The sequence below is a fragment of the Culex pipiens genome, chromosome 2, assembly GCF_016801865.2.
Source record: "Culex pipiens pallens isolate TS chromosome 2, TS_CPP_V2, whole genome shotgun sequence".
Taxonomy (NCBI): Eukaryota; Metazoa; Arthropoda; class Insecta; order Diptera; family Culicidae; genus Culex; species Culex pipiens.
In genome coordinates this window covers 116,833,360-116,851,024 of record NC_068938.1, presented here as the reverse complement: position 1 = coordinate 116,851,024, position 17,665 = coordinate 116,833,360, and the positions used below count along the sequence as shown (strand labels likewise).

General features: G+C 36.6%; 1 protein-coding gene across 6 annotated transcripts in view; it reads left to right on the top strand.

The window, feature by feature from the left end:
• The window catches only part of LOC120424064 (probable ubiquitin carboxyl-terminal hydrolase FAF), a 406,051-nt gene that overhangs the window by 122,912 nt on the left and 265,474 nt on the right, over window positions 1-17,665 (top strand). For all 6 annotated transcript variants that reach the window (XM_039588085.2, XM_039588080.2, XM_039588081.2 and 3 more), the window contains 3 exons: window positions 6,042-6,178; window positions 6,467-6,782; window positions 6,847-7,000. In XM_039588085.2, the coding sequence (XP_039444019.1) occupies window positions 6,042-6,178; window positions 6,467-6,782; window positions 6,847-7,000 (607 nt within the window). The remainder of the gene's footprint in view (window positions 1-6,041; window positions 6,179-6,466; window positions 6,783-6,846; window positions 7,001-17,665) is intronic.

Here is a 17,665-nt window from a genome sequence, read left to right as displayed (position 1 = left end):
ATCGGGCAATTTTTTCTGGGGGTTCCTTGGCCGAAATAATTAGACCCGTATTTTTTTGTTTAGCCATTAGGGTGACCTACGCCGTGTTAGGGTGGTACAAAAAATGGCAAATTTAGTTGATTTTCGCAAAAACCACTTTTTTTTAAATCATATCTCCGCCCCATTACATCCGATTTTAGCTGTGTTAGACACAAATGAAAGATGATTAGTTTGGCTATTTGGAAAAAAAGTAAGAAGTTTCAAAAATCTAGCTTAACATTTGAAAAGGTCGTATGAAAACTCAAAATGCTGTTTTGAAGGTCTCGGGACCAAAGAGCCTATGTCTGATAATATTTTTACCTGATTCCTCGGAAAATTTTACATATTATACCAATAAATGGGAAAGTTATGTTTTCAATACTCTGAGATACGATTTTTCGAAAATAAAAACTGGGTTTTTCGCGCGCCACGCGCAAAAATGGGAAAATGACGAAAACGGGAAAAAATCGTGTTTTTTCACTAAAACAGCGATAACTTGCAAATTTCAGCGGTGACCTATACATGTTTGGGGTACCAAAATTTTCGTAATTTAACCCTTTCAAGCCTGAATTTTCAAAAAAATATTTTTTAATCTAATGATGGGAAAATGATTCTTACGACCATACAAAAATTATAGGCTAGTTTTGGAAATTTTCATTTTTGGGTCATATATGACCCATCAGGCTTGAAAGGGTTAAATACGCAATACGATTCTGAGCAACAAAATATGTACATTCATTTCCCAATTTGAAACCTTTAAGTGATTTAAAACGCGCTGTCCCTATTCAGACTGTAGTCCCGATTCACCTCAGTAGACGGTATTTATTTTACACTCAGGCCTTTTACACGCAGCTGGATTACTACTTTTTTAGCTGTGTTCGTACTTTTCCGCCGAATGTACTTTCTGCCGAATGTTTGTCTGCCGAACTTTTTTTTTGCGGATTTGAAAATCAAGATTTTTGTTGAATCAACGCTAAACGTTGTAACGTGTAATCTTTTCACAACGTACCAGGAGCGTTACATTGCGCAATCCCTGGACGATCCAATTGATTTGAAACACCTTTTTATGCTTAGCCTGCAAACAACTTTAGCGCCACTCCAAAAGTTGGAGGTTGTTTGTGGATTTTAATCAGGGAAGCCCCACCTGAAGCTTTTGATCTCAAGGCGAGTTTTAGTGTAATCTAAACCGAAAAGTCGAACCAAAAGATCCCAAAAATTTACTCAAGGTCAACAACATTTACGAACTCTTTCATCTCAGTATTTGAAAACAAACGAACGCATTAGTTAGAGTGCATTCTAATCCAAAATTTATTAAGCAAAACAAAATTCATTTCGAAACGAAAGTATGTATATTTAAGTTAACCGCGTGCAGAATTAATCCTCGTTTTTGCAACGCAAAATCCGAAAAAAGACCCGGGGTTTTATTTGTGGTTGTAAATGAGCTCAAATTAATACTATGGGGGTGTTTAGATCTTAAATCTACCAAAAACTAATCCCTGTTGTCCTGCACTGTACTTTACCCTACTAATCTGGTACCAGCAACTGCTTGCAGGTGTTCTTGAACGGCGTGTAGATTCTCCTAGGTCCGGACCTACTGCGACGATCAGCGATCAAACAGCTCCGGTGCGTTCGCGCAACCCTACCGCACCCTAGCCAACGTTGTTTCGAATCCGTGGAGACGGATGGTACTGCTGCTGTCAGGCTTTTGTCTCGTTCCTCGCACTTCCTTCGGTTGGGCAAGCGAGGTTAGAATCGGCTGGGCAGCCGGCGAGCTTTTGGCGTGATCGAAAGCTCGGAACTTCCTCCAAGCTCTGGGATTGCTTCGAAAAGGACGTGTTGGGTCAACTGGGTGGGCGGAGTAGATGCGTCTCCGAGTCGTTGGAGTTGACTAAGGCGGTTGAAACGGTTCGCGGTTTTCATCCACCAGTCTGACCAAAGAAGCTTTCCCAGCGTCGAACGACGAAATTTACGACTTTTCTGCCCCGAGACTTGCACCCACGTTGATGGGCAACCTATATGGTGGCCAAAAGTTGCATTTCTGCCTAATCTCACGATCTGATAGTTAGATCTTACCTGACACGTGCAACTGGTTCACCTAACCTTTGCTTGTTCTAGGGGAAACTATTTCTTCAAAGCTTTGAGTGCTAGAAAGTACGTGCTTTTGTAATTTGCGAAGCTTTACAAAATCGTTCACGGTGTATTTTTTCGAGACCTCAAAGATAAAAAATTCGGTATGTCTGGTATTTGGCACCGTGAAAGTAGGGCTCTTTCCCGACATTTTGCGGGGTGTACCGAAATATTTCGTCGGGGGGTCTAGAGTAACTTTTATTTTGAAGATTATTTTTCGATTTTATGGGATATTTGTTCAAAAAAAATCACCGGAAATCGGTGCGTTCATGTTGGTATCACTCAAATTTCTTATGAATATGCCTTGGAGACTCTAACCAACTATATTTGACCAATATTTGACTTCCACTAAAAAAATATCGAACCAAATTTTCCAGATTTCTAGCATTCTTTAAAATTACCTCAAAATCCAAGCTGGAAACCCCGAAACAACCGAAAGTAAATCTATTCTTTGTAAAATTTGTCATGAAAATACAGCAACACGTTGCCCGGATACGAATTTGAGCATTAAACAATGCAAAACATGGATTATTTAATTAATAAGCTGTTTATTACCCAATAGGCTCAGAAAATTATTTTTTCAATCCTCTGTTACAATACACCATTACATTTTTAAACATTTTAGAATCAATCACATTGTGGAGAACAGTTTTCTGAACAAGTTCCATAAAAAAGTATCAGTTTTGGTTCAATATAACCAGAGATATGCCCCATTTCCTGAAATAAATAGTGTCTTTCTCCAAAATGTCTTAATTTAATTACCTTTCGCATGATGGGCACTGCCTACTAAGATATTTTTTTGGATGATAATATTTTTTGAAACATAAAAATTATAAAAAAGTTTTGACGAAATTCATGAAAATTATTCTATAGCATTCATTAAAAAACTCAGTAGGCAGTGCCCATCATGTGAAAGGTAATTAAATTAAGAAATTTTGGAGAAATGCACTATTTATTTCAGGAAATTGGGCATATCTCCGCTTATATTGAACCAAAACTGATACTTTTTTATGGAACTTGTTCAGAAAACTGTTCTCCACAATGTGATTGATTTTGAAATGTTTTAAAATGTAATGGTGTGATGTTGCAGAGGATTTAAAAAATAATTTTCTAAGCCTATTGGGTAATAAACAGCTTATTAATTGAATAATCCATTTTTTGTATTGTTTAATGCTCAAATTCGTATCCGGGCTATGTGTTGCTGTATTTTTATGACAAATTTTACAAAGAAAAAATTTACTTTCGGTCGTTTGGGGTTTCCAGCTTGAATTTTGAGGTAATTTCAAAGAAAGTTAGAAATCTGGAAAATTTGGTTCGATTTTTTTTAGTGGATGTCAAATATTGGTCAAATATAGATGGTTAGAGTCCCCAAGGCATATTCATAAGAAATTTGAGTGATACCAACATGAAAGCACCGATTTTTTGTGATTTTTTTGAACAAATATCCCATAAAATCGAAAAATAATCTTCAAAAAAAAAGTTACTCTAGACCCCCCGACGAAATATTTCGGTATACCCCGCAAAATGTCGGGAAAGAGCCCTTCTTTCACGGTGCCAAATATCAGACATACACAGAAAAAAATAATGTAAATTTGGAGGCTTTAATTTTGGAAGGTTGAATATTACCTCTTTTATGATGTAATTTTAGCTCAATTTAGACTGAAAAAGTGACATTACACCAGAAAAGTGGTAAAATTACACATTTCCAGAGATAAAATTACACCTTTTTTCTGACATAAAAGATGTACCCCTTCCCAGATGTAATATTACCATGATTTTTTTTTTCTGTGTACCGAATTTTTTATCATTAGCTTGTTCTAAAAAACACACCATGCGTTGCCCTGTGCACTTACTACTTCTCCAGAAAGAGTATCACAATCACCAGAACTAATTCCACTTAAAACTTTTCACCGAAATTAAACTGTTAGAAAAAAGCAAAACCGTTTCGTAAAAGCACTGCAACTAAAGTGAAACGTCGGTTTTTCGACTCAGGTTTATTGAGTTCCTCAAGCCGTAATAATTGTACCTAGTTGACATTGAATCAACCAATCAGAACCTTTTGCGACGCAGGAAATTAAAACACACGAACACGGTTTTAATTTCAATTACAGATATCATTTCAATCTCGTCGTGATATCAAAAGTAGATTAAAGCAGTGGTACACTACATATGTATGTGTACGCAATCACAGAGAACAGATGTACATCTTGGTTCTGACTTGTGTGTAAACCGTGTAAACTAATAAAAATGCGTTGCATACAATCTTGCATCAAAGAAATTAGAGTGTGCAGGATACGCTTGGCGGCGCCACCGTCGTGGCTGAGAATACTTGACTTAACAATTAAAAAGGCTCAATAATTTCGAAAGAAAATAAATGTTAATCTCGTTTAAATATAAAATTCACTTCTGTTTAATTCCAGTTGACTGGAAATAATGCAAAAATGCATTAACATTAACGAAACCATAACAGAACATTCATTCAAAAAATATTTTTCAAGCGGCAACTTAAAATAGTCCCTTTACACATGTTATGTCCGATTTCGTTTTGTTTACCTTCTTTGGCGCGTAAAATTACAACCCTCTGATGAAGGGCAGTAAGACATTGGTCTGATGTCGTTCGTACGGAATGTTTTATGCAGTGATTAGATGGTCCAACGTTCTGCTACTGTAGGCCATCATGATTTTGGAAGTGGCGCTATCTAGGCCAGGGGGATGCTAACGGCAGCCATCTTGGGTGATTGAGATTGATAACGCGCGCAAACTGCGCACAGTGAAAACAAAAATATTTCTTTTTTTAATAATTCAATTTTTGTTATAAGAATTACTTTAGTAAAAGTCAAATTACACAGTAGTTAAGTTAAACGTTTCATGTGATAAAAGTACAACTTTAAATGAGGTCATCGGCCCGATGTGTGCTTAATAATCCCAACTTTAGTAGTTTATTTTGCAAAAAAAATGATAAAAATCACCTCACAAACATACACTAACTCTTAAACGTACATTGCGGTAAAATTTTACATAGAAACAATAATTACTTTATTTCCATTTTATGCCTGCAGTTTTTGTACTTTTTTTTTACAGTGCGCAGTTGCTTTGCTTTTGGTTCCTTAACGAACAGCTGTTCTTTTGTGCTGGAGCCGAAGTTGACATTTCCCTTTTGTTCTGGTGCCGAAGTTGACAACTTGTGTTGGCTGCGGGCGAGCTGCCTGTAGTGAGATATAGATGTCACCCCCCTGATCTAGGCGGATGGTGCACACCCTTGCTCTTTTCAACGTATTTTGGTTTGAATTTTTACACACGTTTTTCAATGCTGTTTGTTCAATGATATACATCTGTTTTCTGTGACGCAATCAAATCAAAAGGGTTCAGTTGTTTGCAGTCTACTTGCAGGCGCATTATTTTTCCCAGTCAAATCAATCCGAATTCTGAAACGGAATCTAATTAGAATCGTACACAAATTCCGTTTCAAACGCAACAACCGGTTCGAACACGGAACCGGTTGTTGCGTTCGAAACGGAATTTGTATACGATTCTAATTAGATTCCGTTTCAAAATTCGGATTGAGTTAACTGGGTTATATCGTTTTACAGTATGTGACACATGAAATGTTACAACGTCAAAGTATTTTTTTTTAAACAACAAAATATTTTTGTGGAGTTGAGAAAATCAAGGTTTGTTTCAACGCAAAATCGACGTTGATTATATTCAACAAAAAAAAAGTTGAATCAAACCTCGTACAGGCTGATCGTACAAAATATTTTTCTGCATGTAATAATTACAATCAATGTCACAATTGCAAAGGTTGATTACACAAACTTTTGACAAATGATTTTTTTTAAACATCTGCAAGAGGTATTCGATTTGTCTCCATAAACGATTTGTGCTTCATTTTCCAGACTGATCGAGATTCTAATAATGATTCTTCAAAAAATTACCATGTAGTGATCCTTAAGTACGTCCAAGCAATTTTTGCTCATCTTGGTCATAGCTCCCTTCAATACTACACACCTCGTGGACTTTGGGGCCATTTCAAGTAAGTTACTTTTTTACAGAGAAACCTCTTTTTACGCGGAGGCGTAATAGTTGATAGTTTATTTCTTCGGAACGACGCCAAATTTTTCCAATCTCTTAAAGCAATTTGCACGTCTTTTGGTTTTAAAGGAATCGACGATATACAAAGCGTAACGCCTCCGAGTAAAAATAAATTTCTCTGTACTTATGTTGTTCTTGTTAGTTTCTTTATTTCTGACAGCTTTAACCTTTGCGGTCATTCGCTACCCATGCAACGTATTCATTATTGATGCACTGTTATTAATTTTAGACTGCAAGGTGAGCCGGTCAATCTAAGAGAGCAACAAGATGCAGTGGAGTTTTTCATGTCACTATTTGAGAGTCTAGACGAAGGTTTGAAGGCATTGGGATATTCTCAGTTAATGGGTGCAACTCTAGGAGGCTGCTTTAGTGACCAAAAAATATGTCAAGATTGCCCACACCGTTACAGCAAAAATGAACCATTCAGTGTTTTCAGTGTAGATATTAGGAATCATAGTTCTCTTACAGACTCTTTGGAGCAATATGTAAAAGGAGAAATTTTAGAAGGAGCGGATGCTTACCATTGTGATAAATGTGATAAAAAGGTGTCATATTCAATGCAATTTAGAGCACGTAGGAGTTGACTTAAGTGTTTTTCTTTCTTTCTAGGTGGTAACCGTTAAACGGCTGTGTGTGCGAAAGCTGCCACCTGTTCTAGCTATTCAGCTTAAACGATTTGAGTATGATTATGAGAGAGTATGTGCGATTAAATTTAATGATTATTTTGAATTTCCTCGCTTATTGGATATGGAGCCATATACAGGTACCAAACATTTTAGATATAAACATCAAAAGCTGTGTCAGAAAATTTTCCGTATTATACAGTAGTTGTTCGGTAACTGGGCGTTGTTTGACAGGGCTGCTTTTCAAATGGGCGCTCGATAACTGGGCCGTAGCCCAGTTAAAAAGCGGACAAACGTCAAAAACCAAAAGAAACCGAAATTACCGAGGGGTTAATGGATGGTTAAATCATATTCAATAAACAAAAAAAAAATCGATCTTTCATGTAATTTCAAGTCACAATTAAATAAATATGAAAAGTAATCATTGAAATTGTAAAAATTTGAGTAACTATAATTTTTATGATGAGGAAATTTTTGTGTTCAATACCGAGGGAAAAGATTGAAAAAAAGTCAAGCAAAAACTCGTATTTTTCGACACAAAAGCTACTGGGAAACTGAAAACAAGGTTTTTAAACGCAAAATCGATATATTAACTTGTTTATTTTTTTTTTGGGATACGCTAGTGAGGGATCATTCAGAATCATGCTCACCAATGATTTATTTACAATTTCACTCGAATTTATTTTTCCAACTGAGTCTTCAGATTTTTACATTAATTGGATTCCGCACTTTTATTTGAGAGCGTTTGACTTTTTTGAAAATAAAGATTTAAGGTTTGCTTTTGGAAAAACGCTATTCTCTGAAATCTTTAAATAAAAATCGTGCACGGTCGGGAATCGTCCCAGAAAAAATCCTATTACTAATTTGAAGGTTTTGATGCGCTCTCCCGATTGAATTTTGACTCGAAACCCGGAACTCAAAGCCTGATTTTTGAGAGCACTTTTTCTGAAATACTTGTGCGATGTCTGTATCCTCTCTTAAAAATGTGTGTCTCCCATCATTGGAAAACCGCTCGTAAAACCCACAATTTTTTTATTTCAGATTTGTAGCCGTGGGGTCGGAGACGAACATTTTATTTTTCGATTCACAATTTTCGACCAGTAAATGTGGTCAAAGACATTGTTAGATGTATTTTTTGAACAATTTTACAGATAACACTTACATACTTTACTTTTATTGGCGCTACACCATTAGCTTGGCCTGCTGCACGATTCTCCGCCAACAAGCTCGGTCCATGGCTGCATTTCTCCAATTTCGCGGCGCACCCACACTTTCTAAATCGCTCTCCACTTGGTCCACCCACCTCGCACGTTGCACCCCCTACGTCTTGTTCCTACCGGCTCCGACACAAACACCAACTTCGCAGGATTGATCTTCTGGTTCCGTTGGCTCAATTGGTCGGCTCGTTCCGGCATCCTTGTAACATGACCCGCCCACTGCAACCTTCGCGACTTTCCGGATGCTTGGTTCGTTGTAGAGTTGTGCAAGTTCGTGGTTCATTCTCCGCCGCCATCCGTCGTTCCCCGAGCATGGGTAAATAACAAGGGAAATGCGTAATAATACCTTTCTCTGGTATTAATACCAAATTTTGGTATTTTTTTTTTGTTCATAACTTATTTTCATAAGGTCCTTTTAGGTGCTGTGACCAGGTTAGGACCGAGGATCAAAAGTACAAAAAATAATAAAAGAAAAAAAAACCGGAACTGATCTAGATTATCATTTTCTCGTGCCATGTGTCAGCATTGGCATTCTGCTAAAACGCTCAACCAAACCACAATGTGTCAGCAAGTGTGCGATCACGTCAATCTGTTCCTCGGGTGTCTTGCACTGCCTCAAGCGACCTCTGTATTCTCTGTAAATGGACCACAGCTCCGACTCGCTGTACAGCTTCGGTTCGCCTTGATCCGCCTTCGGGGTTGCTCCGGCGCCGGCGCCAGTATTATCTGGACTTCTTCCTGCGGGACGAGGATGTTTTTCTTCCGTCCCGACATACGGCACCGCTCCAGGTAGCGGAGGAAAATCCGCCGCGGTCAACGTGGCTCCTGCCGGAGTCTGTTTGTCCTTCTTCCATGCTGGCGGCTTCGGCTTGGACGCCTGCTGCCTCGACTGGATGAACTGCGCACGTTTGGGACAGCTGCGGTCAAGACCCTCGTGAGATCCAGAGCAGTTGACACACTTCTTGGCTTCCGTTTCTTCTTCTCTGCACTTTTCCGTGCTGTGGGCACCCCCACAGCTGCTGCACCTGGGCTTGAGATGGCAGTTACTGGTTCCGTGACCGAACTGCAAGCAGTTTTTGCACTGGGTCACGTGCGGTTCTTTGTTCCGGTAGGCCACCCACCGGACGACGACTGGTCCCACTTTCTTTACCTTTCTACTCAACTCCTTCAGACTGGTATGCCCCTTTGGGAAGAGCACGATGAAAGGCGTCTCATCGATGGCGGGAAGCTGCTGCTTCCGCCTGATGGCGTGTACTGCCAAGACGTCCAGCTGATGTTCCGTCTTGAGCAGCTCCTTAACGTAATCTGGTTCCGCGTTCGGGAGACCTCGCATTACTACCCGGTGCGGTCTCGCACTGCGCTCTCCGTGCGTATAGAACTGCACCTTGTTCTTCTTCAGGTGAGCTTGCACCGTGTCGAAGTCGTCGCTCGAGAAGCACGTAATTTTGGTGCCGTACCGCGTCAGTTTGTGTTCCGGCTGGACATCACATGTCGACATCACCTTCGCAAGGCGGGCGAAACTCGTTTCTTTCACCACCAGCGGCGGCTGCTTCTTCTCCCCGGCCGACTTACCGGGTGCTGGTACCACGGGGGTGGTTTTTTCTGTTGCTGGGTTCGCATTGTTGTTGTTGTTGCTCTTCTCCGCTAGCGGGCTGAACTTGTTGTTGCTGAGCAGTTTCTCCACTTCCTGGCCATTGCCGTCGCCGCCTGCGTTTTGGGTTGGAACCCGTCCGGTTTCTCCCACACACTTTTCTTCATGGCCGCGTTCCAGTAGAACGGCCTTCCATCCTCAGCCCTATGCTCCGTCCACTCACTCTCCGCCGTCGCGGCCGCCGCCATGGCCGTCGGCGAAAGTAAAAAAAAAACACCGTCAAAAACGCGCTCAAAAGACACACGTCTGCTCTGAGCAAGCTGTCAAACTGGAATGCAAATTTTGGTATTCCTGGACCCTTTAAAATTTGTCTTAAGGGCTAAGAGAACCAGCTGGGAGTTTTTTCAGTAAAATTGAAATATCTCGAAAACGATACATTTTCTCAACAAACCGACCCGACATTTTGTAGCCAACATTCTTACGCACCTACTGGTTAAATATGAGCTTGATTGGTTAAGTCTAGCCTGAGTGGTTATCTTTTTAGTAAAAGGTACTAAAACACGTTGAAAAATGCCTTATTTTTCTCCCAACTTTTTTAAGAAATGAAAGCCTTTATGGAAAATTTAAGCTCGACAGTTTGTAGTCGAGACAATTACCTGCAATTTGATATATATAAAGCCATACTTTAGTTGTAAAATAATTGAGTGGTTATCTTTTTCCCAAAAAATATCTGAAACATAAACAAATTCGCGCAGATTTCTACTCTCTCATTTTGTCTCAAGCTCGCGTGCTGACAGTACGTTTACAGTGGTGCCAGAATATTTTCTTTATATTTTTCAAAGACTTTTTAAATCATTATATTTTTTTTTAATGATTTTAGAAATTTCAGGTAGGTTTTTTCTGAAGCTACAGTTAGTTGGTGGTTGATCTTCGGTCTGTTGAGAAGTTCTAGGACATCTACCAACTCTATGGAGTTCAGAGATGAAGGTCAACCTGTTCAATGGTTGCTTATATCAAAAACTGTGAAGTTGGAACATCTTCAGGTAGCTTCAGTGAGTTACACTGGGTAGATCTATGGCCTGTTGAATAGCTATAGGACATCTACCAACTCTACGGAGTTCAGAGATGAAGGTCAACCTGATCAATAGTTGCTTTGATCAATGACTATGAAGTTGGAAAATCTTCAGGTAGCTTCAGTAAATTACAGTGGGTAGATCTATGGTCTGTTGAGAAGTTCTAGGACATCTACCAACTCTATGGAGTTCACAGATGAAGGTCAACCTGATCATTGGTTGCTTATATCAATAACTGTGAAGTTGGAACATCTTCAGGTAGCTTCAGTGAGTTACACTGGGTAGATCTATGGTCTGTTGAGAAGTTCTAGGACATCTACCAACTCTATGGAGTTCAACGATGAAGGTCAACCTGTTCAATGGTTGCTTATATCAAAAACTGTGAAGTTGGAACATCTTCAGGTAGCTTCAGTGAGTTACAATGAGTACATCTATGGTCTGTTGAGAAGTTCTAGGACATCTACCAACTCTATGGAGTTCAGAGATGAAGGTCAACCTGATCAATGGTTGCTTATATCAATAACTGTGAAGTTGGAACATCTTCAGGTAACTTCAGTGAGTTACACTAGGTAGATCTATGGCCTGTTGAATAGCTATAGGACATCTACCAACTCTACGGAGTTCAGAGTTGAAGGTCAACCTGATCAATAGTTGCTTATATCAAAAACTGTGAAGTTTAAACATCTTCAGGTAGCTTCAGAGAGTAGATCTATGGTCTGTTGAGAAGTTCTAGCACATCTACCAACTCTATGGAGTTCAGAGATGAAGGTCAACCTGATCAATGGTTGCTTATATCAAAAACTGTGAAGTTGAAACATCTTCAGGTAGCTTCAGTGAGTTACACTGGGTAGATCTACGGCCTGTTGAATAGCTATAGGACATCTACCAACTCTACGGAGTTCAGAGTTGAAGGTCAACCTGATCAATAGTTGCTTATATCAATAACTGTGGAGTTGGAATATCTTCAGGTAGCTTCAGTGAGTTACACTGAGTAGATCTATGGTCTGTTGAGAAGTTCTAGGACATCTACCAACTCTATGGAGTTCAGAGATGAAGGTCAACCTGTTCAATGGTTGCTTATATCAAAAACTGTGAAGTTGGAACATCTTCAGGTAGCTTCAGTGAGTTACACTGGGTAGATCTATGGCCTGTTGAATAGCTATAGGACATCTACCAACTCTACGGAGTTCAGAGATGAAGGTCAACCTGATCAATAGTTGCTTTGATCAATGACTATGAAGTTGGAAAATCTTCAGGTAGCTTCAGTAAATTACAGTGGGTAGATCTATGGTCTGTTGAGAAGTTCTAGGACATCTACCAACTCTATGGAGTTCACAGATGAAGGTCAACCTGATCATTGGTTGCTTATATCAATAACTGTGAAGTTGGAACATCTTCAGGTAGCTTCAGTGAGTTACACTGAGTAGATCTATGGTCTGTTGAGAAGTTCTAGGACATCTACCAACTCTATGGAGTTCAGCGATGAAGGTCAACCTGTTCAATGGTTGCTTATATCAAAAACTGTGAAGTTGGAACATCTTCAGGTAGCTTCAGTGAGTTACAATGAGTACATCTATGGTCTGTTGAGAAGTTCTAGGACATCTACCAACTCTATGGAGTTCAGAGATGAAGGTCAACCTGATCAATGGTTGCTTATATCAATAACTGTGAAGTTGGAACATCTTCAGGTAACTTCAGTGAGTTACACTAGGTAGATCTATGGCCTGTTGAATAGCTATAGGACATCTACCAACTCTACGGAGTTCAGAGTTGAAGGTCAACCTGATCAATAGTTGCTTATATCAAAAACTGTGAAGTTTAAACATCTTCAGGTAGCTTCAGAGAGTAGATCTATGGTCTGTTGAGAAGTTCTAGCACATCTACCAACTCTATGGAGTTCAGAGATGAAGGTCAACCTGATCAATGGTTGCTTATATCAATGGTCAATATCTATGATCTATGGTCTGTTGAATAGCTCTAGGACATCTACCAACTCAATGGAGTTCTGAGATGACATTCTTTACAAAATCGACCGACATTATAAAATTTTGATTTTCATTTTTTTGTATTTTATAAATATTATGAGGAAACTCAGAGAAATTATATAGCACCTTCAGAAAATCAGCATTTTTGAATAAACTTTTTCCCACTTCTACAGATGCCTCTTTTGTTCATTTATATTTATGAAAAAAAAAAATATTTAAAAATGCAGTTTTCAGATTTATTTTTTAAATAATTATTTTATGATAGTTAAGTTATGTATTTTTTAAGAGTTTTACTATTATTTCAAAACTCTCTTTATCATAACTTACTAATTTGCTCAAGACACTATATCAATAAAACAATTCCTTCTAGAGATCGGCAGCGAATGACCAAGAAGGTTAAAATACCTCAAATAAACTAACAAACAACGACATCCTTTCCAAGATACGGATTTTTGAATATATACAAACAATTTTTGAACGGACAGATGTCAAAATTGATGCAAAATACTTTCGCTTTTTTGCATAAGAAAGCCACCTATACATTTTTAGCCATTATTTAGATTTTTTCGTTTATTTCTCTTTTTTTCGAGAAATCTGAAATAACTCAGGGGGGCACTGTTGATTCCCAAAATCGACGGGTAAGCGTGAAGTTTCAATGTTAAAGTATCTCGTATATCATGAGTTTTACTAATTTGCATGCTCTTGCAAAAATAAAAATAAATAATAGGATTTTATTTTATTATTATTATCTGGAATCATTTTTGGTGGGAAAAAGATAGATTATCTTCAAACTATGTAGAATGATAATTGGGGAAATTTTTGTATGTTTGGATGGTTAAAGACTCAAAATGAATTCCGTCTAAATTATTGCAAATGTTCTGATAGAAACATGCTTGGTCACTTTCCATAAGCTATTTACCATCAGATATTGAATTTCAACATTTCAATGAAACAAACATTGGAAATGGCATTATACACCCGAACAGTGGATATGCAATCATTAGTCATCCAAAAATGTATGATTTGACGAAACAACATAATTGTTAAAATAAAAGCTTTTTGTCTTTTTGTTCATTGAAAATTTAACAAAATTCCAAAGATTTTTTAATTAATCCTAGCATGCCAACAATTATTCTAAACGCAGGAGAATGTATTTTAAATTGATTTCATTTGATTTCACTTGAAATTCCATTACAAATTTGAACTTTTCAAGAAATAATATTTTTTGACCCCTTTCAAATTTAAGAACATCTAGAAAATCTGGAAATTGAAATGAATGAGAAATTTATGAGAAATTGTTGAAATTTAAGAATATTTGAAGTTTGAAATATTTATGAAATTCGAATCATTTAGTAAAATTGGGTAAATTAAAATTAGGCAGAAGCAATTATTTTTTGAAATTTATGTCTTTCGACTCTGAACAAAGTCGAGATTTTTTGCATTTGAATGAAAAAAGTGTTTTAAAATGCATTAAACACCTGTCAAGTTATTTTGCAATCATAAGTTCCCAAAATATCTAAGCATTTAAGCATTGACGAAAATTTTATTCTTGAAAGAAAAAAAAGTTTTTGCGGTGCTGAACATTGTAATTTCATAAAAGTTCAACATATTTTTAAACGAGCTCAAACAAGCTAAATATGATAATCAATGCAGAAAGGGCATTTTAGATTGTTTTGTGTTGATTAGAGCACTATTTTCATAAAAAAAATCAGTTTTATGAAAAAAAATAATATTTGCTTATATATTGAAGAAATTGAAAGAATCAAGAAATTTAAATAATTTAATGAAATTTAAGGACATTTCAAGGAATTGACGAAATTTGAGAAAATTAAATATATCATAAAATACAAATAATTCATAAAACTCATGATATTAAAAAAACTAACCTAAAAAATTCAAGAAAATATTAGCAATAAAAAAGGTAATTCAAGCGTACATTATAAAGAGGAATTATTTTTGTTTTTTTAGTTCTAAAATTTCTAATAATTAAAAAAAATTAAAAAATTTAAATGATACATTTCAAAACAAATTTAGATATCCAAGAAATTCAGGAAGTTTCAACATAAAGTAATTAAATAAAATGAATAAAAAATAGAATTTCAATGAAATCCAATAAAATTAGGAAGCTACAAAGTAAAATTTGAAAAATGCAAGAAACAAAAAAAAAATAATGAAATTTAAGTTTAAGAAGTTTGAAGAAATCAAGAAATTAAAAATTATATATTAAATTCTAAAAACTCAAGAATTTCTAGAAAATTAAAAATTCTAGATAAAAAATAAGAAATTTAGGCCGTTTCAAATATTTTTCAAAGTTTATGTCGCCCCCCCTCCCCCCTTCAAAACTGCTCTGAAAAATTAGGGGGCAAAACAAATATTTTTCCAATAAACTTCAAAATTTCCATGAAAATAAGAGTCTAATCAACTGAAAACAATCTAAAATTTATTTTTCTGCATTGATAATCAAATTCAGCATAATTGGGTTTGTTTAATAGTAGTTTATGCAACAAGTTGCCAAAATAGGATTTTTTCAGCACGAGTCGTACATTTATCCAACGAGGTTCACCGAGTTGGATAAATACGAAGAGTGCTGAAAAAATCAAGTTTTGCAACGAGTTCCATACAACATTTTTTGCAATTCCGGAAAACACCCATTGAGTGAAATTTTAAGTCAAATTTTCATGTATTTTGTCAATAAATCGTTAAAATCAAAAAAATGTTGAAAAGTGTTACTTTTTGATACAAGTGCTGAAAAGTTCAACTTTTCAGCACCCATTTCAGTGCTGAAAAGTGTTACTTTTCAGCATTTATCTTGAAAAGTGTTGCTATTCGATTCTGTTATTTTTGGTACAGAAAAGTAGGCTATTTCGTCGTTCAAGAATGACAGGAAAAGTAAGTAGTTTCACGACGGAATTGCAAAAAAATGTTTTGAATATTTATGAAATTCCAATGAACAGCACCGCAAAATATTTATTTTTCACAAAAAATAAAATTTTCGTCAATTTTTAGATATTTTGGAAACTAATGATGGCAAAACAACTGGACATGTGTTTTATGCATTTTAAAACAGTTTTTTCATCAAAATGTTGAAACCATGGCTCGTAATTTAAATTTTTATACTTTATTATTTTGTTGCCTACCCCCCCCCCCCCCCTCGACTTTGGTCAGAGTCGAGGAACATAAACTTCACAAAATATTTGCAACGGCCTTAAATAATTCAACGAAATTTCGAATCGAATAATTGTGAGGGGCCAAAAAGTACAAAGAGTCGGCGCACCTGCTCAGTTATTTCTTCACTTAGAAAAAATGTTTTGTAGAATCAGCCTGTACGAGGTTTGCTTCAACAAATTTTTTGTTGAATATAATCAACAAACCTAGATTTTCTCAAGTCCAAAAAAGTCCTTCAGTGTTTTGAAGGAAAAAAATGCTTTGACGTTTAGGTTGATTCAACAAAAATAATGATTTTTGAATCAACAAAATGTTTCCTTACATAGATCTAGGATTTTTTCTCAAAATTTATTTTCTCTAAAAGAGCACTCAGCTAGAAAAATCTAAACGTAGGAATATGTACCCTCCCTGCAAAGGCTTATGAATTGATCTCAGTTGAAAGGTTCTCCAAATCTCTGAATTACAAATGTAACATCCTTGAACAAAACTGCTAAATTCTAATAAAAACACTAATTGAATTTAATTGAAAATGTTGCCTTATTTTTCTGCGTGTTTGATAAGTTGTTCGAAATATATCTTTGATCTCTAATCCAGCCCACAATAATAAATAATTGAAAAATATTTTTCATTGAGTAACTATATAAAACAAATCAAATTCTTCAGACTATTTGGGAAACATGTTGCAATCATTTTAATAAATATTTTCCAACCAAAAACTGTGGAGGCCATCATGATAAAAATGTAGTTCTTGAACAATGTTTGATTTTTTTCAGTATTTACGTATTTTTGTAACAATTTATAGTACTTGAAAAGCGCGATAAAAAATGAATTCTAGAACAATGCTTTGTAATCAGTTATAGTACTTGAATACAAAACTCTTCAGTTTTTTTTCAGTAATACGTATCTAATACTTGATGAAACATTTTGCAACTAAACATTGTGGGGATCGTCACGATAAAAATCTAATTCAGGATCAGTTTATTATTTTTGTTGTATCTTATGTATTTTTGTAGTATTTGATTGTTTTAAAAAATATGTTTCTAACACTTCGATGCCTCTGTGTTCTCTTATGCTAACAAGATTGGAAAACCTGCAAGCTTGGAACAAGTGAGCACAGAGATATCGACATATTGAAACATTTTGCAATCAAAAACTTTGGCGGTCATTGCTATAAAAATCAAGTTCTCGAACAATGTACGATTTTCACTGTATTTACGTATTTTTGTAAAATTTTGCCGGGACCGTGGTGTAGGGGCAAGCGTGGTTGCCTCTCACTCAGTCAGCCTGGGTTCGATCCCAGAAGGTCCCGGTGGCATTTTTCGAGACGAGATTTGTCTGATCACGCCTTCCATCGATTGGGGAAGTAAATGTTGGCCCCGGTCTAACCTGGAGTTTAGGTCGTTAGCTCAATCCAGGTGTAGGAGTCGTCTCCCTGGGTCCTGTCTCGGTAGAGTCACTGGTAGGTAGTTGGACTTACAATCCAAAGGTCGTCAGTTGGAATTCCGGGGTGGATGAAGGTAAGGTGTAAACAGAGGTTTGCAATTGTCTCAACAATCAAGCCTTCGGACACCTAGTTTCGAGTAGGAATCTCGCAATCAAGAACGCCAAGGCAATGCTGTAGCAGTGACCCCCTTGACTGATTTGCAAGAACTTCTTTATTTTTAAGTTATTGGTATCAATGCAGAAATATAATTACATTTTTTTAGGTTTGCAAATAGATTACAATTTTCATAACAAATTAAATTGTAAAATATGCAATAAACTGTAGTAGGAT